This window comes from Cavia porcellus, unplaced genomic scaffold (genome assembly GCF_034190915.1).
Source record: "Cavia porcellus strain 051 isolate PalLab524CR breed Dunkin Hartley unplaced genomic scaffold, mCavPor4.1 scaffold_23, whole genome shotgun sequence".
Classification (NCBI taxonomy): domain Eukaryota; kingdom Metazoa; phylum Chordata; class Mammalia; order Rodentia; family Caviidae; genus Cavia; species Cavia porcellus.
Window position 1 is genome coordinate 7,834,179 of NW_026947506.1, and position 24,916 is coordinate 7,859,094.

At 43.8% G+C, this 24,916-nt stretch overlaps 1 protein-coding gene across 5 annotated transcripts in view; it reads right to left on the reverse strand.

Annotated features, from left to right (window-relative positions):
• Tmem273 (transmembrane protein 273) overlaps positions 1-12,880 on the reverse strand; it is a 28,285-nt gene extending 15,405 nt beyond the window's left edge. For 2 of the 5 annotated variants that reach the window (XM_013148611.3, XM_063233769.1), the window contains exon 1: positions 12,449-12,878. In XM_013148611.3, coding sequence (XP_013004065.2) covers positions 12,449-12,494 — 46 coding nt within the window. In that variant the 5' untranslated portion in view covers positions 12,495-12,878. Of the gene's footprint in view, positions 1-1,097; positions 1,248-12,448 lie in introns of all 5 variants that reach the window. The other 3 variants (XM_063233771.1, XM_013148612.3, XM_063233770.1) reach the window with 3 other exon arrangements.
• Positions 12,881-24,916: the final 12,036 nt, after the last annotated feature.

Genomic DNA, 24,916 nt, shown 5'->3' on the forward strand with positions numbered 1-24,916 from the left:
ACAGGCATCCTCCCAGAGGAGGCTCATGGAGAGGCAGGATGGCCACCATCACCCAGCAGTCATGAGTCCACCCCACAGTGTCAATCCTGAACTATGTCTGTCCCTCCAGGCAAGGGGGGCATCTAAAGCACCCAGCGGGCATCCTGAACTGCTGCCCCGCCCAGCACTAAGCAAGAGTCCTGTGTCCAGCTGTGAGTGAGGTCAAGAGAGAAGGCTGGGTTCCTGATCACCTAGTGCACTGTAGAGAACCTATGACAGACACGCCACAGTGGGCTGTTTGTGTCACTGAAAACTAAAATGTTTGCAATCACTGACCTAGACATAATGAGGGAATGTCTCTGTCCTCCATCCAGAGTGATGCCTGAGCCTGCCCGTTAAAACAGATCTACTTTCAATGCATAAGACCCCAAATTCCCAGGGTTTAGTGGAAACCTAGTTGTATTAATATGGGCAACCCACTGACAACCTTAAAATGACCAAGTATTAAAATTATCAGACAATGATGTAAAAGTGGCCATTGTAAAAAAATTTAATGAGCAATTATGAAAATACTTGAAATAAATGGAAAACCACAATGGCTCAGCAAAGAAATGGGAAGTCTAAGCAAAGAACTGGAAGATGTAGAGAATTAAATGAAATCTTTGAACTGAAAAATACACTAACTAAAATAAGAACGATAATGGAGCTAATAGCAGAATAAAGAAGACAAAGGACAATATCAGTGAATTTGAAGTTGAAAAACAAAAATATCCAATCTGAATAATGGAGAAAAAAATTAAATTTTAGAAGTTAAAAGAGTTTCAAGAACTGGGATTTTAACAAACCAGGCTTTGCACTAACAAGGTCTTTGAAGGAGAGCAAGACGAGATCAGGATTGAAAAGTATTTGAAGAATAACAGCTGAAGACTCCATGCTTAGAGAAAGACGCACACTTAGATGCACTCAGTACTAAATGTCAGCAGGATAAACCCAAACCCACACCAAGGCATTTCACAGTCACAATAATGAAAACAAAACATAAAATAAAACCCTTAAAAACAATTATAAATGCCTTACACATACAAGGACAATAACTCATTTGAGAATGAGTTTCTTACCAGAAGACATAGAGACCTAAAAGAAGAGCAAACATTCAAACTCCACGTCCACTATAACTGTCCTTTGGGAAACAGAGGAGATGAACACATCCTTAGGTGAAGAGAGCCAAGAAAGTGTGCCATCCTCGGACCAGGATTAAAGGTAGTTCTCTAGACAGAAATGAAACGATAACATCAGAAAGTTAAAAGAGTTAAAATATGAGTAAGTGAAACAGATTTACATTCTTCTCTTAACATTTCTTAATATTATTTTTGACAATTACATGTGAAGGTAAAAAACTATAATATTGATGTCAGTCTCAAAATATATGAACACAGGGAAGCAAACAAAGTGTCACAGTTCTATGTCTTGCATTAACTGTCTATGCATTCATAACTCACTAATTATAAGTAGACTAAATTCACCAATTAAGAGATTATAATCTGCACAATAATTTTCTTTTTTTTGGCATCGTGGATCGAACTCATGACTGCCTGCTTGCAAGGCAGGCACTTATGCCGCTGAACTAAATCCCCAGCCCCTAGAATAAATTTTTTAAAAATCACCAAAATATGTGCTATCTATAAGAAACTCCAGCCTCACCTAGGTTGAAAGTCCAAGAATCTATAAAGATAAATCATGTGAACATGAAATTCAAATAGCAGTGGCTATGTTAATCAGATAAGAACAAAAAAAATTACCAGGGACAGAGATATGACATGATAAAGGAGGTACTACACTGAAGAGCTATAATAATTCTCAAAATCTATGCAATGAGCAACATACATGAAACAAAAACTGATAAATGGAAAAATAGGCAAGTACACAATTAGAGATTTTAACACCGCTCATTCAATGATGATGGAACAGCTAGATAGAATATCAGCATGATTAGAAAAAAAATCAACCACGCTAGCAAGCAATACCTATAAGACACCCCCAACAGTATCACAATACATATCCTCTTCAAGCACCCACAGAAGACTTAGGACTGTTCTCTGGTCAAACCTTGACAGACTTAAGAGAACTGAAACTATACAGATTTTGTTCTCTGACTACAATAGAATTAGCTAGAAATCAGTATAAATAGATAACAAGAAATTTACAAATTGGAAAATAGCAATATTTCTAAATAACCCATGAGTTAAAGAGAAACTCTTAAGGAAAAGGTTTATTTATGAGCTGAATGAAAGGTAGATGCATCAAATTGGTGGGACATAGCAAAGCAGCTCTCGGAAGGAATTGAGCCTAAACGCTTGCAAGGCAAAGACTGAAATAAAGATGAAGATGCACATTCTGGTTTGATAACTGCTGGTTTTTGGAGTTCTATACTATATACAAAGTTGTGTTTTTATTAATACTGTTACGTACTGACATATTCAATTATACTATGTCTGACGATATAGCCAATTCTATTGGAGATACAAGAGACAACACAGGAGCTATCGTAGAACAATTCATACAATGGCCTTATATGTTTATTTCTTTTCATGTGTTTATAGGAATATGTTTTGTTTTGCCTTGCTTTGTTTTGTTTCTCCTTATAATATAGAAAGGATAGAAATACATGTTAAGACTCATGCATGTGTAGAATCTATAAACAGTTTAGGAGAACTGATCATATGACACATGATGAAATCAACAGATACTCTGAAGAAAAAGAGACACTAAAATACCCAGTGCTGATCCTGGAGTGTCACAATGTGAAACTCAGTAAATGTATTATTCTTTGTTCAGAGTTATATTAGCCTGCTTGGGTTTATTCAATCTCAACATAATTGAAGATATGGATAACTGCATGTATGTTTAAGCGTATTGGATTGATAACCATATTTCTAAGTTTTTGTTGGATACTTGAACAGAACTGGTTGCAATCTGACTTTTGAATCCCCACTTTATGAGCTCCACTTTAGTACCCTGAATAACTATTTGTAAGAAGACAATTTGTAATCATCAACTAGTGATTTCTTACCGTTTATATTTTTCTTTGAAATTATGTATTATTTCTACCCATTTTCTGTTTTGTTTAGTCTTTCTTTAAATTAAATTTTAAAAAAAGACACTACAGTACCCAGTGGTGATCATGGAGTGTCATGATGTGAAATCCAGCAATACTATTATTCTTTGTTCAGAATGATTTTAACCTGCTTTAGTTTGTTTAATCTAAATATAAATGAAGATATGGATAACTGCATGTATGTTTAAGTGTAAAGGATTGACAACCATGTTACTAAGTTTTTGTTGGACAGTTGAACAGAACTGTTTGCAGTCTCGCTGTTTGAATTCCCACTTTATATGTCCCATTTTTGTATCTTGAACAACTCTTTGTAAAACGACAATATATAAACATCAACTAGTGATTTCTTACTGTTTATTTTTTTCTCTGAATGTATGCATTATTTCTACCTATTTTCTGCTTTGTTAGTCTTTCTTTAAATAAAATTCAAATAAATAAATTAATATGAAGATGCGACTTCAGGAACTGGAAAAGAACAGCAACATGAATCCAAGGCAGGCAGATCAAAGTACATCATAAAAGTAAGAGCAGATATCAATGTGATAGAAATCAGAAAATCAAGAAAATCAGTGAAACACAGAGCAGGCTCTGAGCTGTGAAGGGGCTCATTGATAGCACATGTGGCCTGTGTAAGACCTGGGCCACATCCCAGCACCGCCGGGGCAAAACATAATCAAAATTGGCCCCCACAAAAAAGGAGAGGAAGATTATACCGGTTACCAATATTGGAACTGAGATAGAAATATCACTCTGGACTTCTCAGATGGCAAAAGAGCAAGAAGAAAAAGCTGTAGACAGCTCTAACAGAAGAACAGGGCAATTCAGAAAGATGGACCAGCTTCTCAAAAAGTAAGAACTAACAAAACTCACCCGATATGAAACAGGTACTTTAAGTAGCCCTGTGATTATTAAAGAAGTGGGATTTATCGTTTACAACCTCCACCAAAAGAAACTTGGAAACACAGACTGTTTCCACAGACCTCACCATGAGTTTAAGAAGGAATTCATATCAGCTATGTCTGATCCTTTCCAGAACATAGAAGAGGAGGGAATATTTTCTAATCACTTCTTGATACCAAAATTATACAGATTGCAAACACAAAGACAATGCAAAAAAAAAAAGGATATGTCTCATAAATATAGATTCAGAAACACTTAAAATATTTGCAAGGAGAATTCAGCCATATATATATGTATATATAATATGCTTCATGATCAAGTGGAGACTTCCAGATACATGGCAGGTTCAGTATTTGCACATCAGTTCACGCCATCTGCTATGCTAACGGGCTACAATCATGTGTCTTGGTCCCTCTGTTCATCTTTGGCATAAAAATACATAGCATCAGAAACCTAAAGGAAGAGAGGTTTATTCTGGCTCACACTTTTAATCCATCATCAGCTGGCTCCTAATCAGTAAGGCATGGCAGAGGAGCGCCACTCACCTCATGGCACCCCCTGGAAGCAGAGAGGAAAAGGGGAAGGTGGGAGGAGGGAGATAAACCCTTCCGGGTCACCTCCCACCCCGTGACCTGCCTCTTCCAATCAGAACTCACCTTGTAACAGCAAGTCAGAATTAGCACCAATCACCTTCCTAAAGCCCCACTTTCACACCCACAGGCTCTGGGGGACATCTAGATGCAAACCATAACATCACACGATTATTTAAGGGAAGCAAGCAACACTTTGACAAGATTTTGTATATATTTGTGACAAAAACTCCTGGGAAAGCAGGCACTAATTGGGGAACTCAGTAAAGATCATATACTAAAATACCTGCAGTGGAGGGAGAATGAGCTGGGGTGGGGCCCGGGGTGTGATTAAAGTAGGCTGTGTGCAGGTACAGGTCCACCACAGGGAAAGCCACTCACCTGTACAATCAACGTTCACTAACGGGAAAACACGGGGATCACTGCACAGCAAAAAAAAATATATGCAGACACCAGTAAGCAAAGGAGTGCACAGAACAGCATGCCCAAGGTGGCCGTATCTCTGTTCTCTGGGAGTTCTACACAGAAGGGAAAATTTAAAACAATGCAAACGCTTAAGTGTGAGTCATAACAGTCCACGCACATTTCCTATGCAAAACCCCACGACACTGAAGAGAGAAATTAGAGAGGGACCCCAGAGCCTTAGGACTTTCTGATCCTGCAGGAAGCAAGACCATGTGCTCCTGGCAGAGGGTCAGACACAGAGGAGAACAGAGGACCCCAAATAATCCCACATGGGGATGAGGCTGTGCTATTACTTGTAGGCTAAGTCGGTTCAACAGGAGGAGCATAGTTTCCTCCACCAGTTCCAAAACAGAACAAAAAGTACTTTGACTCTGGGAGGCTGAGGCAGGAGGATTTCAAATTCAAGCTCAGCCCAGTGAACTTAATGAGAACCAGACTAAAAATAAAAATTTTTTAAAAGGACCCAGACGTGGTATCACATGCCTGTAATTCCAGCACTCTAGGAGGTTGATGCAGGAGGATAACAAGTTTGAGCCCAGCCTGGGCAAATTAGCAGAATCCTGCCTCACAAAGGAGAAAAGGGCTAGGGCTGTAGCTGGTGTGAAGGCTCTAGATTCAATCCCCGGCACCATCAGAAAACAGTCCTTGGCCTAAATTCTTACTCAGTAAAAAAATCATCTCAAAATCGATCATAGTTTTAAAGGAAAAGCATGAAGCCATGTAAATTTGAGGAAAAATCTGGAAACCTAGAATTTGGTGAAAACTCAGTGTATCAAAAACAAGCTCTATGAAGGAAAAAATAAATGAATAGATTTTAAAATTAAACATCTTTTTTCTGCGAAAGACTGTGTTAAAATAAAAAGCCAATCAGTAGGGAATATATGCAGGCCACATATTTAATAAAGGACACAGCTACAAAATGCCAAGGTCTCTGAAAATTTGACAGGTTAAAAAAAACCAGCCAGAAATCCCGTTAGAATGGGGACAGAAGTCATGAGGAGAATTCCTGCTTTATCAAGAAATTTCTCACTGGAAGTTGTGGCAAATGCCTGTAATCCCAGCAATCTGGGAGGCTGAGGCAGGAAGATTGAAAACCAGAGAATTTAGAGACTCAGTGAGACTCTGGCTCAAAATAAAAGATGAAGGGGTTGGGGATGTAGCCCAGTGTGAAGACCCTGGTTTCAACGCCCTGTCTGAAAGGAAAGGAAGTGGGGGGAGGCGGGAAGGAGGGAAGGAGGAAGCAAGCCGATGGATGGGTGGAGGGGAAAGACCCTCTTGCTGCTCTGCCCCCCTGGGGTCCCAGCCTCTTCTCTCCCCATCTGTTGACTCCCTCGCTGGGAGACCCCAGTGTTCTCTGAGCGGCTCCTGTGTTACCTTTGTGATGATTTATTATGCAGCAAAAGAACATGAATAAGCCAGGAACTGTTTCTTACAAACATCCGCACGGCTCTCGAGGAGTCTAAACCTGCATCTTGGCAGGAAACTGGAACAGGGGAAAAGCTGTCAGCAAAGATTTTTACAAAGATCTCAGGGACCAGGAGCCAAATAATAAAGTGAGAGCTTTGACTCGTAAGATAAAAACGAATTTAATTTCTCTTTACCCCGGTCTCTGCCATCTTTTCATATAAATTAAGGCAGAGAAAAAAAGCCTCTGCTCTCTGCAGTGACTCTGGGTCCTTCGGTGAAGGATGTTTTTTAGGTGCTGGAACGTAATTAAACAGGGATCGTATTTCTTTTAGTCTCGTGATTAGAATAACACATAGATGTCAGCAGATCCTTCCAGCAGCCGTGATGACAGAGGGTTGACATCTTGGCTGGAATTGGAGTCTTGAGGAATATTTCAGGTGGCAGCTTTTTTAGAGAGAAGATGCAGACTGAAATACCTAGGCTTTTATCAGACATTTTCAATAGCTGCTCTTAGATCAATATTTAGAGCATAGCTTAAAGTATCAGTTGTTGATATTTATTTAGAAATATGATGAGCATAATCCCAAACTCAGTGCTGAGGTTCTTTCATTATCTTGTCAAAAGAATATCTGCCTTCCTCACCTATTTCATACCCTAGACCTGGAGGTGTGCAGGAGGACTGCTGTCTGTCACCTGGGGCTGTGGTCACCTGCCGCTGTGACAGCTGAGTTTAAGGACTGATGAGTATCAGACCAACCCCAGTGAGGACAGTTCTGGGTGCTTCAGATATGCCACCGTCATGAAAACCAAAGCTCAGGTGTGTAGCCCCTCCTGACCAAGACGGAGGGTGTGACACCGCTCCTCCACGTCACCCCTGTCCAGGGTGGGCTCATCCTAGATCCCTGGAAAAGTTGTACTGTGACCAGTGATTCTGTGAAAGTATTTCATCCGTGTGAGTTTTCTGGAAGCTGACGGCTGCCCTATGCTGACACCATTCTTTGTTTTTAATTGACATATACCATTTGCGGGTGTTTGTGGGATACGGTATATGTGTCCAACGTGTAGTGATTAAATCAGGGTAACGGGTAGATTTATGTCAAGACCCACGGCTCCATGCACAGTGGTCAAGAGCCACTGTGTAATCAATTCCACTGCCTCAAACATTTATTGTTTCTCTCTAGTGGGAAACGGGGTCCCTGCAGCTCTTTGGAAGCATCTCATGAGGTGACGACTCCAGCGACCCACTATACACAGAAGGCCAGATGCATTTCCTCCCCCGGACATGCTGTGACTCTGTCATCTAACTCCTCTGTGTCCTTCCCTCCCGCTCTCCCCACTGTGTCTCCAGTGACCACTGTGCCGCTCTGTTCTACCAGGAGATCCATGTCCTCAGTTTGCACAAGGTGGTGAGAAAACAGAATGTTTATCTTTCTGTGCTGGCTCCCTCCACGCCTTTGAGATTATCTCTGTTCTCGAGAAATGCAACCGGTGTATTTTAGTATATACACTGCAGAAGCGAGCCGACACACAGTGTATTTCAGAGTTAAATATTTCCTCAAATGGCTCGGAGAAAGAAATGCGTGCATCTGCACCTATTTATGTATGCGTGTACACGTGTGTGTACGTAGAGGCAAACAGGGTAAAGCAAATAAGATTGGCTGTCAAAAATAGTTGTCACAAATGTGTCCTTCCTGTGCTCTTCCTGCAACTTATTTTTCAAGTTAAAGTTAAAAAAAAAAAAAACAAACCTTCTAAAGTGGAACAGTTTCTTCAGGCGTGCTGATGTGTGCCTGAAATCCTAGAGCTAGGGAAGCAGAGGCAGGAGGATTGGAGGATATTGGCGATCAGCCCAGGTTACAAAGTGAGTTCAAAGCCAGGCGGGACTCCATGGCAAGACTGGCTCCAAAAAGCTCCATACATGAACAAATAAACAAACAAATAAATTTTATATCCTAAAGAAAGGTTTAGAAGCCCGGCTAGCGCTCTTGCACGGGCATTCTTCTCCTTCTCCACTCTGAGAGGCAGTCTGGTGTAAGAACGGAAAGCTCAGCTTTGGGGCACGCACGCCTCTGTGTGCGTCCATGTTGTGTGCCTGGGTTTTCTCATCAGTCACCGTGGGCGTGAGCACAGGCAGGGTGGTTTGTGAGGAGACAGCAGGGACCGTGCTTCAGAGAAAAGAGGCCCAGGGGGAAGCTGAAGCCAGAACCAAATTGCTCTGAGGTCTGCAGGAGAGCAGCTTCCCTCTCTGGCTGACCAGGGCTTTTAACCACTGTGCAAGGAATCGTGGGTCTCAACTTAGATCTGCCAGTTACAAAACCGCCCTGACCAGGAGCTCACCGTGGTTCGAATGTTTGCTGCTCACAACACAAGAGGAAGTTAAATAAATGGTGTTTTGGAAAATTAATGTTTTATGTAGAAAAAGTAAAATTAGAGATTTTCTTTGCAGTAAAACCTTGGATTGTGAGCAGCTTGTTCTGTGGGTATTCCACAAGACAAGCGAACAGTCCTACTAAAATTTCACTTGACAGGTAAGGTCTCGCAACATAAGCAGTGTACCATGGGAAAGTCATATGACCACGGCTAAGCTGGTGCGTGATTGTGGGTGATGGTTCCCAACAGCAAAGGTTTGTGAAGGGCTCATCTGCAGAGGAAGACAAGAAGAAGAGTGCAAAGAGGAATCCCTCACTTCCAGTGAGATTAGGGAGATGCGTAAAATGCAGGAAACAGTGCGCAATTTTGTAGAAAATCCTGCCTGAATAGGGCTGTAACAGTGAGATCAACGAATCTACTAAGCAACATTGCAGTGTCTCTTTTCTGTAAAATCTTCAAAAAGAGACAAAAGCTCCTAGTTAAAGAAAAAGATTCCACTGAGCTGGTAGACAGCCACAATCCCATCAGTGTGCGTGAAAGTCAGCCCACAAAGCAGCCCTCCTCCCTCTTGTCTCCCTGACATTAGCCGCGAAGGTTTCCAAAGGCAAGTTCAGGTGCGTCTGTTCATTTCTCTCTGTATTTTGTATTTCCTTTATTGTGTTGTAGTATACTACAACATGGCAATCATTTTATATGAATATTTTGGGGCTGTAGGATGAATCATCTAAATGTTTCTATTATCTCTTGTGGGGAATTTGTTTTGATATCCATGTGCTTTGACTACAAGCATGTTTCCGGATCAAATTATGCTCACAAGCCAACGTTTTACAGTAAGTCAAAGCCCTGATCAGAAAGAAGGCAACCACTTTCAAGTAAGTTTTTAAAGGTTTCTTAAGCAAGACAGAAGCACCAAACCCACAAAAGGAAGACCGATGCATTTGATTCTATTACATTTAGAGAGTTCCGGGCAGCCACGGATGCCACAAAGATGAGAGATAAGGCCCATCCTGAGGGCAAGTGCTTGCCACATGTGCAAGAAAAGAGATGAATGGCAGCACAAAATCTGGAAGAAAGAGGCAGAATAGGACAGGTACAGAAAAAGAGACCCGGCTGCCTGATAAACAGAGGGAAATAGTTCTTCTCAGCAACACTTAGGAACACACAAACTGGAAACTTTGAGATCATCGTTTGCACCTCTCCACCTGGCAAAATTGGGGAATTCTGACAATACCAAGTGTTATTGCACACACAGGAGAAGAGATATGGCCCCTCCCATGGTGGACCAGGACCTAGTAACGGACCATGAAAAGAGACCCATGCATCCCCACGGGACAGAGCAGGCTCTTCCCTTCCAGGGGAGAGGAGACGGGTAGAAATGGGGAGGGGTTGAGAACCCTCTGGCTGCTGCTTGTGAACAACAAGGAGCACAGGTCCTGGTGATGGTCAGATCTGTGAGCCCAGAGGGCATGGGGTGAACTGGGAGTGGGGTGATTGTCCCCACGCTGGGTCCTGCCAGGGTCCCCCAGGCACAGTTCACGTAGATGAGGAAACCAGGCCACTTCTCAGTGGGTTACACAGTCTATGAAGGAAAAGTGGAATTTTTCTTAACTTGCTTTCAACAGGATGCCATATGATTTGTAATAGAAATTTATTGAAATTAAGAATGTGTGTGATCATTATGAAAAATTCCAACCACGCATCCCCTCTAGGTACCAGGAGCTGTTCACTGTGTCTCCATCCAATCTGCTTTTGGCTGGATCAGGTCAGCACACCCAGCTACCCTTAGTTAAGCCTGGCTCTGTAACTGTCACCCTGTCCCCTCCAGCCTGTCCACACTGGGTGGTAGAAAGTCACTTCTTTCATCTGTGTTGATTGGATAGTGTTTGAAACACTATAAGATCACCAGCTTGTTTAGATCCCTGCCGATGGCTTTTCCTATCTGTCCCCTACTCCATGGCTTCAGTATCCTGGCTAACACCACAGTAAACATGTTGGGGAGCTTGTACCCTATCATCTCAGGAGGATAAATTCCTTGAAGGCAACTTTCTGGGTACACATAAAAAGCTTACTTTTTGCTAATATTTGCCAAAGTGCCCTGTGGAAGGATGGGCCCCAGTATGGACTCCTGAGCCCAGCACTGGGAGGCCCCCATGTGTCCCACCTGTGCAGAGGACTGGGACTTTGTGAACAGACTTAACCCCTCAGTAGCGCACCACACAGGCAGCATCATGATCCCCATTTGCAGGTGCCTCAGCCGCTTACTGCTGGGATGCATGGCCTCAGTTTCTCAGGGCTACCAAATAGCAAGAGGAAGGCTTCAAAGGAGACCCACCCTCCTGCCACCTAGCATGTCCAGAGACAACACATCGACCCCCGCAGGGAGGCGTGCCTGGCCTGGGACACAGGTAACACTGACATCTTGACCAGAGCGCCAGTGGGAACCGCACAGGCAGTGTACTTTTGGCTCAGTAGCTGACACGTCAGAAACACTAAAACACTAAAACACATCCTTTCTTTGGATGTCAGAGCATTTAAAAAGCTTGTTTTCTGTAATCCTTTTATGAATTGCCTGCTTCTACAATTTGCACATTTTTCACTGGGTTTCAAATTCAGCCTCCTCTTTCCCTTGGGGCAGACTGGTTTGTGCATCTTCCTAGGTCAAAAGCAGAAGGCAGAGCTCCAACTCCTGCCCCCTTCAGCCCTCTGCTGGCCCCTGGGCATCCTGAGCTGATGCCTGGGGGCTCCTGCCGCCCCTCAGCACCAGCCGCAGGGCCGGTGTCCCCGTACAAAGTACAGGCTTCTGGCAGACATGCTGGCTTCTGGAGGCCACTGGCTTTACCTTTCCTGCTTCCTGCAGGCTTCGAAGGGGCCCTGGGACAGTTTGCACCTGTCCAGGATACAGGCAGCTGCTCCAGAGATGGAAGACGAGGCTGCCTGCAGAGCACTCGCTTTGGAGCACTGGGCAGTGCCGTCTGGAAAAGCTTCTCGCGGACACGCCCATGGCCTTTTTGGGGTCATGATGGATGTCCAGGGGTGCTGTGTGCAGCTGTACCCCCTCCCTCCTTCTCTGTGTGTACATGGTTCTGCCCATTTCACTGAATCCAGCTCCACCTCTCTGGATTTCCTTTCATCTGTCTGCTTCTCTGATTTTACATTTCTCCCTCTCTATCTGCGTCTCCTTTTCTGTTTTTCTCTGCCCCTTGTTTTGCAGCATTAACAATGTCCTGTAAAAACAGAGACACCTCTGATCACAGAGTCCCCTCTGCGCCTGGTGGTACTGATCCACATCAAGGCCCCCGCACTCCCCCAGCAAGGCTTGGCCTGCACCTCCATTCGCTTCATAACCCTGGAAAGCGAGCATCATCAGCTCCCTGGCTGGGAAGCTAGTACGGAGTCTCAGGAGCGAGCTGTCTTCTGTGAAGTCAGGGTTGAAACTGCTTTGCTAGACGCTGAACTGGGAGCTTTTTCTGCTACCAGAAACTTTCCATTCTCCCCTGGCCCAGGAACACGCATACATAGCAATTAAAATTCTGGCTCACTTCTAGGTCAAAGTCAGAAACATCAGTTGTGCAAAGGGACACAGTCCCAGTGAAGTCACCCTGTGTTCACACGGCCCACTTACCCAGGAGGAAGAGCAGGGCTCTCAGCACACGGACCCCCGGGCTCATGCTGGCGTTGGGCTCCCAGCTCCGTCAGCAGGCACAGCGAGCTGTGTGACCCAGGCTCAGCCCGGGGACAGGAGCTATGATCTCTGTGACGGATGAGGAAGGAAGCCACCCCCACCGCCTCTCGGTTCCTCTGGGCTTCTCTGAGGACAGAGCGAGGCCAGCCCTGGGGTGTGACCTCTGCCAGGTGGTGGGAGGGGGCATGGGAGCTGAGAGTCCCAGTGGGGTGGACATTGGTCCTGGGTTGTGACCTGCAGGTCTCCCCACAGGATGGGGCGTGGACACCCCACCTGGTGGGGTGTGATTTGTGCCCCGGGTCCTATGTGATGAGGCTCAGGGGAGGCCAGGGGCGCAGCAGGCTGCCTTGGAGTCAGCCTTTCGGCATTCCACTGCCTGGGGGGGCGGGGACAGGAAGTGCCCGCCCCATCACACCCGAGACCTGGACCTCACCAAATATGGGAGACCTTTGCTCTTCCCAGAAAGACAGTTTTAAATAAACTAAAACATGCGGGGATTAAGAAGTTTAGAAATAGCGAAGCTGTCGCTGAAATGTTTTTATTTTAATTTTTTGATCACGATTTGTATTGGCGTCTGTTTGTAGCACATATTCATCAGGTTCCTCCTGGCGACTTAGTGCAGGTTTGTGACACATCTTTGTTTATCCTTCTTCCTCTTCCTTGAATCTGATGCACAAGCTTAAATGTCATGTATTCTCTCGTGTGAATAACCCAACGCATAAGTACGTTAAGGAGCAAAGTGAAAGATAGGTAACAGGAAGCAAGGATTTGGATCTTTTGCAAGATGGAAGTGTGTTAAAAAGCTCTTAGAAAGCCAAGCTGTGATACGAAAGATCTGTCTCCTTCATCCACGCAGTTAGCAGCAGGACACCATGGCAGATGAGGTCACCGCCACTCTGAGGCTGTGGATAAGAATAAAGGACATTTCAAGATGCCCGGAAGTGGGGTCCCCGGGGGCCAGTAGCATCGTGGAAGTCGTTGTGCTTGGTCCGGGGCCAGGACCTGTGCGCTGTTAAGGAAACTGCGCTTCAGTTCCAGGGCATAGAGCAGAGCTGCGAAATCCTCTCCCACCAAATTCACAGCCCCAGGTCCAGCTGTCCCCTCTGGAGAGCTGAGGTCATCAAGCCAGGCTCCACCAGCAACTGGGGTCCACGTTGGGAGTGAAGAAATGTCACTTTTTAAAGTGTAAATCAACTTCATGGTAAGTTATGATCCCTCCAAGTGAGTCAGGACTCAGGACTGGGAAACCTGAACCCCTTTAGTCTGGGCTCCCTGACCAGTTCCCTAACAGCAGCTGCCAGCTCACGCACCCTGCTTGCCATGCCTGGCGCTGTCCTAGGATGTGACACTTATTTGACACTGATCGTGGATTTGTGAGCTGGTTTAGAGGGAGAGAAAAAAGCTCAGAAGCATGGGACACTCCTAGGCTTACAGGACTGTGCTAGGTACCTCGGCCCTCCGCTGACAGCCTGCATCATGGGAGAGGGACATCTGGGGACAGACATGCATGGGGTTTTTGGGTGACTTCATCTGTGCTCATCCTGAGCCTCATGTGAATCATGGTCTTACCACAGGGAGGCTGCTTGAACAGTGCAATGCATTCTCTCAGCAGTGCACACCTCTGCTCCGGAAAACTAGAAACCACCTGCAGAGGCTTGGCCCAGCTGTGCTCCGAGAAGGGACTGGTCTGCGGCATAACCTCTGCTTTTCAGCTGCTCTGGAGTCCCAAGTTGCAACTCTGCTGCCTGCAAGGTGGGAGAGGTGCAGGGGCTCCAGGTGCCCCTCACAGGAATCCCTCAGGACCTTGCACCTGTCCAGGTGGGGCATCTCAGGTTGACACCCAGCTGGAATACCTCAGGCGACATCTGGTCAGGGAACCTGGCATGATGTGATGCCCCAGAAAGTGCTCATTTTTAATGAATGCCAGGGGCTGCTCCTGCTATAGACAGGTCTTTGGGAGACAGGGACAGAGCACCTTACATGGCCCAGGTGAGCTCCCAGCTGTGTCTGTGGATTCCTTGGCTCACACCCAGCCTCCCAGCAGCCCAGCGGGAACGTTGTAGAGTTCACCTGTGGCCTTGATATCAGGTATGCTGCCAACCAGCAGAGCAAACCTCACTCCACCGGCTCTGACACCCTGCCCTGCCTTTGGGCACCAGAGTGACCTCCAGGACTGTCTCGCTGGGGCTGCTGTCCTTCCCTGCACCTGCGCTTCAGTCATGGGGCCCCAGATTTCACAGCCGAAGCGGGTGCAACCATCAGACACCATCATCTTGGGAGATCTGGAGATTAAAGGTGGGGGACATGACATGCTCTTAGGATGCACATGCAGAATTTGACAGCCAACAATTAGAAATCAGCCGCTCCTCTGGAGCCCCCATGCAGCAACCCCAACCCCACCTCAGAATCCCACATGGCCACACACCAGGCCACCACGCAAGTTTCAAAAGTTTCAAAGCACAGATGACAGACCAGGGTAACGGAATCAGGGCACATTGACAAAAACCTGTAGCCAAATTCCCATAAGTTTAGACATTTGAAAATGTTTCTAAGTAACTCGTACATCCAAGAAAAGAATTACGGCGAAAATTAAAAATAGCTGAACCGAGTGACAAAGTGTGGTCCCTCAGGGTTTGCAGGACAGCAGCAGTGATCAGGAGGAAGTGTTCACCGGGGCGCTCTGCGGCCTGGGTAAACAGGAAGAAGCTGAGCAGCCGAGTTCAGAGACTTGGAAAACAATAGACTCCTGTTCCGCGTCCCCCAAAAAGAGAGGAAAGGGGGGAAAAACCAGAAGAGGAGAGAGTGAACCAGAAATCAAAGGTGCAATAAACAGTAATCAGTATTTAAAATATCTTCTCTTTCAGGGGCTGGGGATTTAGCTCCGTGGCATAAGCGCCTGCCCTGCAAGCAGGCAGTCGTGAGTTCTATCCCTGTTACCGATAAAAAGGAAAAAGACCAAAAAAAATGTATAAAATATCTCTTTCAAAAACAAATACTATGACAACTTCCCACAGAGTGGAGTAAGGAAAAGAGAAGATGATATATATAATATGAAAAATCAAAGGAGCCACGAGGAACAAATCAGAAAAAGTCGTGACACGGTGAGGCAGGTGGTCAGCTGGGGCGGTGAATCTGAGGGCTCTGTGGGTCTCGGAAATACAGCTCGCTGGAAAAGACCGGAGGAAAGAGAAGACCAGGGAGTCCTGGCACCTTCCAAAAAGAAACTGCAGAGCCAAACTGCCTTACAGAATTTGATAAAGAAGGAAACTCTAGCATCAACAAACTCTTTGGATGATAGATAGGGAAAGAAGGAAATCCCCCGACTCCTGCTGTGAGGCCCACCTAACCCATTTCCCCAGCCAGGCAGACAACCCCATCAGGAGCACAGAGGCTGAAATCCTCAGTTAACAAAACGCGGATGAGAGGCGGGGCGTGGGGCAGGGCGCTAGTGGCTGAGCACTTGCCTGGCAGGTGGGAGACCCCAGGTTCATCCCCAGGACCCAGCCCTCAAACTCCAGCCAGAAATGAATGAGCTCAGTCCACAGAAAAGCATTCGAGCAAGTCCATCAGCCTTTCACAACAAAAACTCCAAAGAAACTTGGAATAGGCTAGAACATCCTGAAATTAATGAAATCCAAGAAGTGACATCAAAAATCATGCCTACCACGAGTCGCACCAATTCAGGGTGTTTAAAATTAGGATCGAGACCAAATGTTCTGTATCATTGTTTCTATTTTGGGTTAACCAGGGTCCTAGTTAGGGCACATATTTTCTTTTTTAAAAAGGAATACATAGAGAATTGGGAAGGAAGAGAAAAAAAGAAAAAACTACCTTTGTTTACAAAGAAATTCCCTGAGACTGAAAGACTACATGCTAAAGTAATAATATGGCTGGACACAGGGTTGTTTTAAAGAATTTGTATATACTAGCAATAAACAAAAAAACATTTTAAGGAATTAAAATTATGTAACAATCATGGCACAATGTATGCATATTTTGAAAGAATGTGTCGTACCTGATAAATATATACAATTTCTGTCAATTAACTAAATAAAAAGAAATAATAGTAATGATAACCTTGTCAAATATATGTAATACATATACCTCATATATGCATTTTTATCTTATATATCACAGTCTCAAAAGGGTTGCTCAAGAATCATATGGAGAAAACAGTACACAGCATTAAAACATTTAAAATAAAAAACGTCATTTTGGGTAGGAAAGTTCAAAACTTAGACTTTGTCTTTGTTACTTTTCTCTGAGGCTCATGCTCATCTTCATTGGTAATCAGAGAAATGAAAATCAAGACCATAATGAGACATCCTTTTAATTTTGTTTTTAAATTTTTTTTATTTTAAAGAGGGTAAAATTAAGCATAACAAAACAGGTCATAAGAAAACAATTTAAGAAACATATTTCAAAGCAAGACCTCCAGAGATCTTTACTGTCTATCATATTGTCTCTTGTTTTCTTCCAAATAGTTGTCCATGTCGTCACAAAACAAAATAGTATAGAACTGATAGAACAGGATGCTGAAGGTATTTTAGGTCTTCAAGACTAGACAATACGGAAGTCAACAATGGCTGCCATAATGTCTCTTGGTCTCTTCAAAATAGCTGTCCATACCCTCATGTATGTTGAAATTAAACAAAAGAAAACAGACTCTGAACAGAGAATAATAGTATTGCTAGATTTTATATCACGATGCTATGGAATTAGCACTGGGTATCTTAGTGTCTCTTTTTCTTCAAAGTGTCTTTTCATTATATTGTATATTATATAATCAGTTCTCGTAAACTGTTTAGAAGTTTTACACATGCATGAGTCTTTACATGTATATCTATCCTTTCTGTATTAGAGGGAAAAACAAATCAAAACAAGACAACACAACAAATTCCTAGAAAAACACGAAATGAAAAAGACATATAAAACCACAATATTAGGTGATTTATAGTAATTACTGTGATGTGTCCTGTTATTTTCAATAGAATTGACTATACCATCAGGCATAGTATAATTGAACATAGCAGTACAAGCTTTAAGCCACGGGCCTCCTGTGAAGGAGCACAGTTCAAGGATGCATTGAACAAATGCATATGGATGTATACAATAATATATAAGGATGTGCGCCATCAAGCTTTAGGAAATTAAAAATCAAAATAACGAAAAGACGGGAACTAACCTACACTGGCATCTGCGGGTGAGGGTGTGCCAGTCGACACAAGTCCTCTGGCTTTACTGCATTGCTTGTCTTTCAGTAAACATCCTGTGCAGACACTACTTCCTGGCAAGAAAGAAGAGAATCGTTGTAAATAAACGTGGTCAGCGGCTACTTCCCCCTTGTCCAGATTCTTTGGAACTCAGTGTACCTTGTGGCCTTTGACCATAGTTAGCAGAAGTAGGAAGGTCCAAGGAGGAAGGTGTGCATTTCAGGGCACTCTGAAGGGAATGTTACACTAAAGTGATCCACTTACACTGTAAGTTCATAAGCATGGATTGTCATTCTGATATATAACTGATTATAAAACTTGTATTTATGCCTTTCCATAGTCTTGGCTTAATTTCCTCCCCTGTCTCTGCACAGCTGTGCACCTCCTGGTGCTGACCCAAGAAAAATATTGTGAGTCTAAATCTCCCCAAATATGGCCAGGTCATGATAATAAGTATAAAGTTCATTAAGGTACTAATGCAAATTTCATTATTAAAGTCATCAATCTGAAAATAATGAAATCACCATAATCCAAAAACAACTTTCACCTTCAAATTTTGTCCAGTGTCCTGTGTGGGCTACTGATGGGACTTTGGGAAAACCTCAGACCAAGCTCACGTTGAAAGTGTGTAAAGCACTGAGTCCCAGGAGATGTGCTTCCAAGCATCTTGGCCAAAGAATCCAGGTGGAACTTGCTAGAAGCTCAGAGGACCAAGAACTTTGCTCAAATGGGTTGCTCAATTTCCCATCAGTAGGCCATGTAAGAATTAGGAAACCATGGCCTATCCAGGATTTCCCTCTCCGGTGAAAATAAGACCTTCACTCTTAAGTCATATGTCTTAGAGGGTCACAAAATTTAGCATTTATCAAAATGGAAGACTAGCAAAAATGCAAATCACCCTGCTGCCTACTTTCCTGACTTTAACCTTAAGGAGAGGATTGCCTGCTATTCATGCCTCTTATCAATGAAGGAAGCATCTTTGAGGGTACAGTCAAAGGTCAGGAACCTCACATTCCCACCTCATCTTCTCAGGACGAATTGGCATTGCTCTCTGGCTTCCCTGCCTAAGAAGTGAGCCTCGAATCATTTACAAATCCTAACTTAGGATACAGGCTTCGGCCTTTGCATCTCAATAGTTAGGAATAAATAACAGTTCCCTGTGTACAGCTGTCCCTGGGGGTCTCTTAGGAGAACTGGTTACCCTGAGGATACTAAAGCCCCAAAGATGCCGAAATCCCTTCAGTAAAATCTCAGCATCTGTATAGAACGTACCTGTGTTTTCCACCTCTAGATCATTTATTGCATTTAATGCAGTGGAAATGCTTTGTGAGCTGCTGGTATACTGTGTGTTTAGGGGATAGCAGCAAATTGATTCTGACTTTTCCGTATAGGAGCAATTTTTTCCCAAATGTTTTCAACCCACAACTGGTTTAATGCACAGACACAGAGCTATAGATTACTCATCATTACATGACGCAGGGGAACATGGGCTTATATGAAAACCTCTTCTCACCTACACACACTCAGAGATCTCATCACTTGGGTTAAACCCTCAGCAGGACGCATTGGTACTAAGCAGTAGAACTTGGAGTTGAGGAGTAAGGCGAACACTTTGGAGAAACGGCGCTTGGGTCAAGTCATTCTTTTGCAAAATAAATTCCGAGTCAGCTCCACGTCGTGGTTCAGAGCTAGACACAGACAGGCCTCAGGGGCCTTGGACTTACTCTGAGCCTCTCTGTGCCCAGGTTTCTTCACTGGTGAAGGAGAAACGCCCTCCTGGGGTTGCTGTGAGGACTGAGTGAATTAATACACGCAAGCTTCCTACATACTGGCACTTAGTGAAAGCAAGTGTAAGTTGTCTGTGCTGCTGATATTTTGTGATGTTGATTGAACACCAACATGAATAACCTATGAAATGCATGCTGTCTGTGAACACAGGGAGCCGTGAGAGCAGACTTGAACAAGTGGAGAAGCCCCAGCCGGAGACGAGCTGGGCTTCAGTGCATATAGATGGGAACCGGCAGCCTGGAGCTGGGGCTGCAGGTTCTGGACCTCACAACTTAATCTCCCCTCATCCCAATTCCCTGAATAGAGCAAAAGGGTACCAGGGCCACCCTGGCACCAAGGGAAATGGTGCTATGAGTTCACTTGGGGGGGCAGAGGGCACAGTCTCCTGTAGAGACTGTCACTCCCTTCCCCAGAGTCTCTCCCCCCTGCACTCCCCACACTGGTGTCCTCGCCCCTGCTGCCCGCTTAGGGACTGGAGTGCCGGGCCAAGGGGTGCTGAGGGCTGTGCTACAGATGCAGCTTGTCCCCAGCCAAACCCATGCTTGGGTGCCAAGGCTGCAGGGTGGGGAGATGGGACCTTTGGGAAGGATTACTATCTCTCACAAGACTGAATTTGTTCTCATGGTTAGCTCCTGTGACGGGGGACAGTCACAGAGCAGGTGAAGTCCTCTGCCTCCTTCCAGCCAGTCCCACCCATGACCCCGCCACACGATGCCATCTGTCATGAGCCCCCACCAGATATGCCCTCCCAAGCTTGAGCTCTGCTGCCTCCAGAACCATGGGCTAACTCACCCTATTTGATAAGAATGTATTACTCCATCCCAGGTGTTCTGTCCTGAGACACTCAGGAGTCTCAGGTTGCTAAACTTTACGGCTTAGGATTGGGAGATGTATGCAGATAAGTGAGGAGTGCTGGAGGTTGGACCCTAAAACCAGAGGCACCACCCCAGCAGGCTCCCAGCTCTCACAGAGGCAGAACCAGGACTTGGCAGCTCCCTCCGTGCCTGCCACCAGCCTGGTGCTGAGGTTCTGGATAGCAGGTGTTTGCAGGGCAGAATGTCAGGGGTCTGCAAAGCACCAGACCCAGGCGAGCGGAGTAAGGAGCTAAGAGACGATGCTAGAGGGATTAGAGCTAGTACAACAGGAAAAACACCAGCTTAACACAGGTCCACACAAAATACTCAGAACATGCAAAGAACTGGGGGAGGATTATAAATGTTAAATAGGGATAAGCACCTATAAGACAATGAAAATGTGTAAATAAGCACAGAGGTATCTGAATAAGGGACCCTATCAAGGAGATGAATGAAAGTGACCAGACAACAGGGAAATTAATTCATGAACTTTGAAAGAGCAAGCTTCCCCGATCTCTCCAAACTCTCCACACAGAAGGAGAGAACCAGGGTGGACGTTCCTCAAAAAACTAGGATAAGAAATTCCCTTCACCGCAGCTGTTCTCCTCCTGGGTATTTTCCCAGAAGAACTGAAAACATCATACCACAAGGTTATGTGTGCAACTGTATTTATAGCAGCACAATTTGTAATAATCAGGTCTTGGAAACAACCCAAATGCCCATCAACTGAGGAATGGGGAAAAAAATGTGGTATTTTTATACACTGAAGTACTACCCGGCCATAAAGAAGGATAAACTCAAGGCTTTTATAGGTAAATGAATGCAGCTAGAGACCAAACTCATAAGGGAAAGAAATCAGACTTGCATGTGTAAACAGCATTATTGTCTCGCTAGTGTAAGAAAGTGAAAGCTTAAGTAAGATCCAAAAGTCACCATAGCTATAGCAAAGGGGCAAGAAACTGTTCAAAGGGAAATCATATCATTTGATCAGTTTTGCATGCCTGCATCTGGTAACCTGAGCAAATATTTTGAAGATAACACTGTGCAATACAACAGCCATTGTTAAATTCCTACCATCTTGTTTTGATATCTTTTGCTGCTATTGTTTTGTTGTTGTTGATGATGTTATTTTGATTTTGTTGTTGTTTTTTTTTTTTATTTTTCTGTGCTTTTTTCTTTTTGAAATAAAAAAAGAAATGTCAAGAAGGTCTGAGTCGAGGTGTCAGTAGGATGCAGCTGGAGCATTGGTGAAAGAGAAAGAAATTAAAGAGGGGAAAGAAATTTGGGGGAAATAATAAGGTTTCTCAAAAATTAAAGAAGAAATTTTCGGATTGAAATTGCAAAAGAAATGTTTAAAAGGATGCATGCAGGAGAAATTTCTAAGAACATGTTACTAAAATTTAATAACAACACAGAAAAAGGAAAATTCTGAGAACTTTAAGAGACAAAATGAGCCTTGCTGACTTAAAAAAAATGCATTTTTGGGTACTGTGAGGGCAGCAGCTGCATGTGCTTCTGTAACACGATAAAGACGTGAAGGACGGAGCAGTGGCAGCCTTGAGAAAATGCAGAGGAAAGAAAGGGGTTTTCAATCACCTGTAACGTCAGGGTCTCCAAAAACACTCAGGAGAAATACTTCAAAATGTTCAGAAGCCAGAGACCTATATTAGGAGCCGCTGTGTAAGGAGAATACCTTTACAGTCTGCTGCTTAAATGTGGAACCATCAGAACAGTGAAGAAATGATCTGTTTCCATTTTAAAATCCCAGTTTTCTCCTTTCTAATCCGCTCTACTTTTGTTTTTGCAATAATTGCAGACGCGTGCACATATTTCAGAGCTAACGTTCTGTAAGTACTGACACGAGCTGGAGACGGAGACAGGCCTGGCAGCCGGAGGCCAGCTGGGCTGGACTAACCTTACTTCAGGAAAGACCCGGTTGGTTGCACTTGCGATACTGACGGGGAGGAAGTCATAGGGTAGATCGTTGTAGATTAGGAGAAAACATCAGAATTGCATAAATGAGCTGCTCAAATTTTAAATAGGCAGAGGAAAATTCTGTCTGTCTGATTTTGTAAGAGAAAAAGAACAAACAACAAAAGTATAATAAAAGAGAAAGAAATAATATGAAAGAAGTTATAAAATGTATAAATAGAATATCTTTGTGACTTAGAAGCAGACAATGATTTCTTAAGTAAGACATAAAGGGGAAACTGGTAAACGTACCTCATTGCAATAAAGAAACCGAGCCTTCTAAGTGTTGATAAAAATGTAGGTCAACTCAATCCCTTATGTAATGCTGGTAGGTGTGTAAATCAGCCCAACCAGCAACACACAATTGGGAGAATCTACTAAGGCTGTGTTCACGGATGCCCCTTGGGGTCAGTGCAGGCGGCTCCAGGGTCTCCCATCTCCCACGCCCACCGAGTTCCTGAATGTTCTAGTACTTTCTGGAAATGATGCATTTGGATTTCTTCTGCATGCTTTAAGTTATCACTAGACTACTTATGGTGTCATGCCTAATGCAAGGCAAATGCTCCATAAATTGTTATACTCTTTTCCTTAAAGAAAAGAGTCTGTGCGTGTTCAATAGAGGTGCCGGTTTGCCACTTTCCAATTAATGGTTGGCTGAATCTGTGCACGTAGAACTTACCTTACAGAGAGCTAACAGTCTGTTCGGTGTAACCAAGTAATTCTATGCATATTTTGCTATGCTATGCATATTTTGTTAGCTACTTCCCTGTGGCTGAGACAAAATACTCGACACCTGCGATTTAAAAGAGGAAAGGTTATTTTGGCTCACAGTTTCAGAGGGTTAAGTCCACGGTTTTAGCTCCAAGGCAGAAAGAGCATGGTTGGTGGGCCTGGTGGAGGGAAGCTGCTCATTTCTTGGAAGCCAAGAAGCAAAGAGCGGAAGAATGAGAGCTAGAGACACGAGCAAAGCCACCCAGCCACTTTGAGTCCCAGCGATCACCTCCAACCAGGCCCCACCTCCTAACGACCCAGTCAGTTATGAAATCGTCAGTTCATGAATCCACTGATGAGCGTAGCACCCCGTGATGTGATCAGCTCTTAAAGTCCGATCTCTGAATACAGGAGACTTTGAGGGGACATTTAGATCACATAATTCCACCAGAAGACATAGATTAGAATGTTCACAGCTGCCCAAATAGAAATAATGAAATGTAGGAAATTGGTACAATGCCCAAAACTAGGGAGAAAAATAAACTACATACTTATACAATGAAATTCTATACAATAAATGAACACTAAGAACCAGCATCTTCACAAAATAATTCAATGACTCTCACAAACATAAAATGAGCAGATACATCTAAGTGAGGTAGAAAAGCATGTTAAATTAACTGGTGCTCTTAAGAGCCAGGATGGGGGTGTCCCTTGGGGTGGGAGGGATGGAGAGGAGGTGCAGGGGGGTCAGGTGCTGGTGATGATGGGGGCTTTATACCAGGGCGTTTTATTTTTGGAACTGTGTGCTTTCATATGTGCCCTGTCCACCAACTGTGAACGTCCATACAAGTAGCGCAGGGTCTATACAGCAGATCTCAGTAACTATAAAATAAAAACAACGGATACTGAAATCAGTTATTTGTCTACAGTGTCTTGTGCGCAGGTCATTAAACAAAGACATATTTTTTAAAAGACATTCCTGAAACTTGAAAATAAAGAACATACTATGTGAGAGACCAACACCAAAAACAGGATAGCAATTTTATTATTGAATAAACTTAAGGTGCAAGTTATAGGAGAGGGAAATGGAGAGCAGAGACACCGGTAAACAAGCAAATAAAGAAAATACTGGTCATCCATAGAAGACACCGTGAAACATAATCTCAAAGTCTGCAGGGCAACGACAGGGAGAAATGAACAGCTGTAGCTGGAGACACTCTTGCATCTACTTTGAAATCTGAAAGACACAGACAGAGTTTATCATCACCATTTCCTCTGACGTTTCACTGGCAAGAACTTAACCATACGATCTTATCTACTTGCGAAGAGACTATTATCTTACATCGCATGTCCTGTGTACAACAGAGTTAGCAGGGGCGAAAAATTTCTCATGAAAACAATTAACAAAATACCTACTATTTTAAGAGGTCAGTACAATGGGTTTCTAGCAAGACATTCAAGAAGAAAGGAGGTTAACATAAATACTGTGGCAATGGAATTTTTTTAAAAGAATTAATAAAATTTTTTGGTTTTTTTCTTTTCTTCCTTTTCTCTTATTCATGATTTAGATCTCTAACCTTTCTTTTTGTTTAATTTGACTCTTTCTGTCTTTAGTCAACTTGACATTATGATACTTTCATGTGAGAAAACAGGGTCTCTTTTCTGGTTCACTTCAAAACTCCTAGACACTCTCCTCCAGTCCCTCCTCCTGTGTCCTACAATTCCCCATCCCTGGATTGTCATCCAGTGCCCTCCAGCCTTCCTCCTCCTTCAATATTTAACTTCTTTCATCTCCCCATCATACCTCCATCCTCTTGATCCCCCCCAACACACACAGTGCAATAAAATCACTCTTCTAAAGGGAAAAT